At 54.6% G+C, this 6,807-nt stretch overlaps 1 protein-coding gene across 1 annotated transcript; it reads right to left on the bottom strand.

The window, feature by feature from the left end:
* Nucleotides 1-2,982: 2,982 nt before the first annotated feature.
* On the bottom strand, nt 2,983-4,675 carry LOC125537316 (protein trichome birefringence-like 21). The gene is made up of 2 exons (XM_048700605.2): nt 3,943-4,675; nt 2,983-3,861 (listed from the first exon to the last, which is right to left on the bottom strand). The coding sequence occupies exons 1-2, from the start codon at nt 4,387-4,389 to the stop codon at nt 3,091-3,093; spliced, it is 1,218 nt and encodes a 405-aa protein (XP_048556562.1). The 5' UTR covers nt 4,390-4,675; the 3' UTR covers nt 2,983-3,090.
* Between the last annotated feature and the right edge of the window lie 2,132 nt (nt 4,676-6,807).

Here is a 6,807-nt window from a genome sequence, read left to right on the forward strand (position 1 = left end):
ATGTATATGCAGTAACCCGAATGTTGTTCGGAGTCCCGGATGAGATCCCGGACGTCACGAGAAGTTCCGGAATGGTCCGAAGGTAAAGATTTATATATGGGAAGTCCTGTTTCGGCCATCGGGACAAGTTTCGAGGTCATCAGTATTGTACCGGGACCACCGGAAGGGTCCCGGGGGTCCACCGGGTGGGGCCACCTGTCCCGGGGGGCCACATGGGCTTTAGGGGGTGCGCCTTGGCCTACATGGGCCAAGGGCACCAGCCCCAAGAGGCCCATGCGCCTAGGGTTTCAAGGAGGAAGAGTCCTAGGAGGGGAAGGCACCTCCTAGGTGCCTTGGGGAGGAGGGATTCCTCCCCTTGGCCGCACCACCCTAGGAGATTAGATCTCCTAGGGCCGCCCCCCCCCCTTGGCCCTCCTATATATAGTGGGGAGATGGAGGACTTCTTACCGGGGCCTTTGGTGCCTCCCTCTCCCTCTCCAACACCTCCTCCTCCTCCATAGTGCTTGGCGAAGCCCTGCCGGAGTACTGCAGCTCCATCATCACTACGCCATCGTGCTGCTGCTGGAGCCATCTTCCTCAACCTCTCCTTTCTCCTTGCTAGATCAAGAAGAAGGAGATGTTACGCTGACCGTACGTGTGTTGAACGCGGAGGTGCCGTCCGTTCGGCGCTAGGATCTCCGGTGATTTGGATCACGTCGAGTACGCCTTCCTCATCCCCGTTCTTTGAACGCTTCCGCGCGTGATCTACAAAGGTATGTAGATGCAATCCAATCACTCGTTGCTAGATGAACTCATAGATGGATCTTGGTGAAACTGTAGGAAAATTTTTGTTTTCTGCAACGTTCCCCAACAGTAGGGGGTCGACGGTTTCCGCAGGAGAACGTCGCGGATGCACGCGCTAAAGTGCGTTGCCCCGCGAACAGGGAGTGCGTCCACGTCGAGCGGAGCCTCCTGGAGCCAAGCAGAGTCGTCGACGATGAACGTGAGCGCACCGAGACGGATCTCGCGGCCCTCCACCAAAACTCCGCCGAAAACCATGATGATTCGGGTCGGAAAAGGTCGCAACTCCTCCAACAAACGCTAAAACACCTGCCCCACGGTGGGCGCCAACTGTCGTGGTTCCAAGTCTGACAGTAGTGTAGGGGGGTAAGTATGGAGAGGCAAGATCTTAGCTATGGAGGAGTTGTAAGAACGCAAGGTTTACGAGTTCAGACCCTTCTCGGAGGAAGTAATAGCCCTACGTATCGGAGCCCGGAGGCGGTCGACTGAATTATGAGAGTATGAATTACAGGGGTGCGAACCCTTGTCTCGGAGGAGGGGGTGGCTTATATAGAGTGCGCCAGGACCCAAGGCGGCCCACGTTACAAAGGGTTCAATGTACATTAAGGCAGGGCGTTACTGGTAACGCTAGTAATAAAGTGCTATGATGATCATAAAAGCTACTTAATAACCGACCGTTAGCATGCGGAGTGCCTTTAGGCCACCTAACCGTCGAGTGGCTTGGTCTTGGTCGAGTGATTGCTTCTTGGTCGAGTATCTTCAAGTCCGTCGAGTGAGACGCCTTCAAGTCGATTGAAAGATGATTTCTTCTGGAGATGTCCTTGGATAGGTCAGTTTGGACAGGTCCATGACCCTATCCTAGGTACACAGCTTCATCCCCAGCAACCGACATACACGCCAGCATACAAAAAATGCCTCTCGGCCATAGTTCCTCATCTTGGCCGTAGTTCATATTGGCAGACATGTGGACATACGAAACAATCACGTCTCGATCATAATTCATGCATCTCGTCCGGGAAGGAGGAGGCGGCGGGTTTAGACGCGTCGGCCATGGCGCGAGGGCGGAAGGGTTTTGTGGGAGTGAAGAGAACGGCGCCTGTTTGTACTAGATAGGCTGACCAGAGGAGGACAAGGGAAGGACGTTTGGACGTGTGCGCGGATGCAAACCCAGCCCAAATTTAAATTGAAAATGGGTAAAATGGACGGATGTCCAGTTGCGTTGCCGCGTACACAAAAAAGAATGTGTCGCCGCGTTGAAGTTGGCCTTTAGGATCAAAATGTCCGCTACGGTGACGTAGCCGCGCCTATCATGGAGTCGTGGCTGTGGTGATGATCCTACTACTACCTGCTACCTAGTCGTGCGCCACCCACCCTACCGTCGTGAACAAGTGGCTGTCGTGCGCGCGCCTTTACCCCGAAACCGAATGAACGGAGCCGGCCGTACGCACGCGTTTCTCTTGGTAGTGTGGCAAACAGATATAGGGTTGAAATAGATCGGAATTAGTAAATATAAGGTGCTGATTTCAGGGATTTGAAGTTCAGGGTTTGATCTCGACCATCAATACAACTTCAAGGTTTTAAACAGACTTCACTCTGCTCCTGTAGCTCGTGACGGAGCGTGCCACCGCCCTCGAGTCCTAGTACTAGTAGCAGCACTAACTTGCTTCCAGCCGGCCAGCCATATAGGTTCCGGAACGTACTCCGTGGATGCAGCGTGCAGAGGTTGAAAGCCATGGGCTGGCGCACACCGACCAACACAAATTCACCGAAAAAAGCGCGGCGAGAGAGGCCCCCACCTCCGACAAGCGTGCAGTGCACCGCCTCTGCTTTCCGGTGTGCAGCTGGACTCTGTCCCGGGCGCCATCAGTGCGATCCATCCATACGCAGACGCAGACGGTGACGGTCAGAACTCAGAGCCACCGCACCGCACGGCCCCAGGGAAGTTACGCGCCTTTACTTTGGAGCCCGTAGCTTGCTTGCGAATGGAATCCAATACGAGGTGCAAACCGCAACTTTCGTCACAATCCAAGATGACTTAGTGTTTTTTTCAATCGAAGAAAAGGGGAGAGGAGCTTCTTTTGCTCACTCTTTCCGTGACGACCGACACAAAGGTTGGCGTTGTCAATAGTAGTTACCACCACCACACCCATCAATCAAAGGCATGGAAAGCGGATCGACCGGTAGTAGTAGGGAAGAATGAGATGAGATGAGGTGAAACAATTCATTATCAAAATTGGCTTGGAGCATATCCTTTGATCAGATCTGTGTGCCCACCGTCGCCGATGGATGAGAACGGGAACGGGGACTGGGCTAGACGAGCATCATCTGGAACAAGAGGTCGTTCCAGATGTCGATGGGGCCGGGCAGGCACCAATGGATGCAGTCGTTGTAGAGCTGCACCTTCTCGTTGGGCCAGTGGCCGTAGCGGCTGGGGTGGCCGTCGGGCCGCATCAGCATGGCGGCCGTGGCGTCCATGAGCATCAGCCGCAGCCCCTTGGCCCGCGCGGCCTTCTCCGCGGCGCGGTACTCCTCCATCTGCGCCGTGTAGAAGTGCAGGTCGCGGCCCTCCATCACCGTCTGGTTGCTCCGGACCGGCTCCGTCCGCTTGCAGTTGCCGCCCTGGTCCCAGGTCCCGTTCTCGAAGTGCGACATGGGCGACAGCATCCGCACCATCACCCGCCCCTTCACCTTGGCCTCCAGGGCGTTGATCGCCTGCAGCGACACCCGCCACGCCTTGCGCTGCGAGTAGTAGAGCGTCAGGTCCGGCACGCCGTACTGCCGGCTGCAGAAGCTGCACCCGATGAGCCGCCGCTTCTCGTAGAAGAGCGAGGGGCGGGAGAACCAGTTGGCCGCCGACACCAGCACGTAGTCGAACCGGGGCACCTGCGACACCCACTTGTCGTCCGGCTCGTCCAGGTACAGGCTGTAGTGCCCCGTGTGCGCCGGGTCGTCGTGGTCGGGCTCCCGCGCCCGCACCAGGAACGGCGACCAGAACATGTTGATGGTGAAGTTGTACGCCCGGTAGTGGTACACCTTGTTCTGGTCCGTCGGGTTCGCCGAGATGTCCTTGGGATACGCCACCTGCAATCCATTTGTTCAGCCTCAAAGCCTCAAAGCTCAATCCAGTGCGCAAACATGGCAGGCGAGGAAAATGTACGGTACCTGTGAGAGGAGGCAGAGCAGGGACTGCATATGATTGCGAGCCAGGGAGTCCCCGACGAAGGCCAGAGACTTGTGGCGGACGAACTGCAGGAACTGGACGGGGTCGAAGCGCGGCAGCTCGCAGCCGGACGGCCTCCACCGCCACTTGAGGAAGCCGAGGTCGGGGCGGCCGTACTTGAGGCAGTTCTGGTGCTCCTGGATCATGCCGCACGTCTTGTGGGTGTAGTAGGGCGCCTCCGCGTCGGGCACCCACTCGCCGCGGAAGATGTCGCAGTACTTCATCACGCTCACCACCGGCGTGGACGACGCCAGCTTGGTGGCGCGCGGCACGCCGACGCCGCCGAGCCCGAAGTACTGCGCGTTGGTCAGCAGGATGAGGATGGCCAGCGCCGAGAAGTAGACCGGCACGGGCCCGAACAGGACCTTCACCAGGAGATGGAGCTTCATCTTCCTCTCCCTCCCGCTGCCTATCTTAGCTCCTATACTACGTACACCTATGTCTACTTACAGCCTGCAGCAATCGGCAAGCAAGGAGAGAAAAACCATGGATATCTATCTAGCTTGAGCTTGGTACTCTACCATACGAAGAAGAAAGAAGCAAGAGGCAGCAGCGCACGAGGAAGGGGATGATGGGTGGGTGGCTCTTTTTTGCCTTTGCCGGGCGGTGCTTGCTTTGCGGACCCTGTCTCTCTCGGCTATCTCTGCGGGTGCGAGGAGATGAGGTGCTGCTTCTTGAAGGCGGTGGACGCGGAGGAGAAGAGAGTAGGTGCGCGGTTCATTTCAATATTGACAGGTGGGCTCGCCGAGGAACATGTCTGTCTTTTTCCATATTAAATATTACTAAAATGTAAACAGCCTGCAACCGTCCGGACTGCACGGTTCAGACATGTTGTGTCATCTAACATGGTTCTGGATCGGTCAGCAGAGCGGTCCGAATGTAACTTCTCATGCAAATCGGAGACAAACGTGAGCTTTGTGGGTGTTTGGATAGCACCTGCGTCCACTTCTAACCACTCTGGCCCATCCGAAATTATTCTCCCTCGCCCACGTACCTTCTTGCCCGCGCCGACTGTCTGCATTCATGCTAATGTAGAGAGGACACAACCTCTTACTGCATGTGCCATCTAAGCGGCGCGTCCGCCGAGATGTTGCCCATGATGCGTCTCCAATTTCCGCGGTTGTTCAATGCAGGAGAAACGTTACTGGACGGGGCGCATATCTATCACGCCCGTTCAGTGCACCGTCTATCTGTATACCTCCATTAACGAAGTTCGCCGGTCGAGAAACCTGTTGGGAAATGCAGTATTTTAAAAAAATTGCCTACGATCACGCAAGATCTATCTAGGAGATGCATAGCAACGAGAGGAGAGATTGTGTCCACGTACCCTCATAGACCGAAAACAGAAGCGTTTAGTAACGCGGTTGATGTAGTCGAACGTCTTCGCAATCCAACCGATCCAAGCACCGAACGTACGACACCTCCGCATTCAGCACACGTTCAGCTTCATGATGTCCCTCGAACTCTTGATCCAGTTGAGCCCGAGGGAGAGTTCCGTTAGCACGACGGTGTGGCGACGGTGATGATGAAGTTACCCACGCAGGGCTTCACCTAAGTACTACGACGATATGACCGAGGTGTGTAACTGTGGAGGGGGGGCACCGCACACGGCTAAGAGATTGTCTGTTGTGATATTAGGGTGCCCCCTGGCCACGTATGTAAAGAAGGGAGGGAGAGAGGAGGCCGGTCAGGTTGGGCGCACCAAGGGGGGAGTCCTACTTGGACTCCTAGTCCAAGTAGGATTCGCCCCCTCCTCCCCTTTCCTTTTTTCCACCGGATGGAAAGGGAAGGAAGAGAGGGGGGAAAGGAAAGAGGGGAGGCCTCCCCCTCCCCGAGTCCAATTCGGTTTGGGCAAGGGGAGGGCGTGCCCCTCTCTTGTGGCCCTTTCTCCTCTCCTCCAATAAGGCCCACTAGGCCCAATACTTCTCCCAGGGGTTTTCGGTAACCTCCCGGTACTTCGGAAAAATGCCCGAATCACTCGGAATCATTCCGATGTCCAAATGCAACCTTCCAATATATGAATCTTTATGTATCGACCATTTCAAGACTCCTTCTTATGTCCGTGATCTCATCCGGGACTCTGAACAAACTTCGGTTCATCAAAACACGAAACTCATAATACAAATCGTCGTCGAACGTTAAGCGTGCGGACCCTACGGGTTCGAGAACTATGTAGACATGACCGAGACATGTCTTCGGTCAATAACCAATAGCGGAACCTGGATGCTCATATTGGCTCCTACATATTCTACGAAGATCTTTATCGGTCAAACCGCATAACAACATACGTTGTTCCCTTTGTCATCGGTATGTTACTTGCCCGAGATTCGATCGTTGGTATCGTCATACCTAGTTCAATCTCATTACCGGCAAGTCTCTTTACTCATTCCGTAGTGCATCATCCCGTGAATAACTCATTAGACACATTGCTTGTAAGGCTCATAGTGATGTGCATTACCGAGAGGGCCCATAGATACCTCTTCGATACACGGAGTGACAAATCCTAATATCGATCTATGCCTACTCAACAAACACCATCGAAGGCACCTACAACGCATCTTCATAATCACCCAGTTATGTTGTGACGTTTGATAGCACACAAGGTGTTCCTACGGTATTCGGGAGTTGCATAATCTCATAGTATGAGGAACATGCATAAGTCATGAAGAAAGCAATAGCAGAAAAACTAAACGATTATTATGCTAAGCTAACAGATGGGTCTTGTCCATCACTATGGTGACCAGACCTCAAACAGTCTGATCTCTGTGCTCCGCTGTCATCCCTGGATCAGTAATGCTGACACCACA

This window comes from Triticum urartu, chromosome 3A (assembly GCF_056163025.1).
Source record: "Triticum urartu cultivar PI428250 chromosome 3A, HENAU_Tu73, whole genome shotgun sequence".
In the NCBI taxonomy this organism is placed as follows: Eukaryota; Viridiplantae; Streptophyta; class Magnoliopsida; order Poales; family Poaceae; genus Triticum; species Triticum urartu.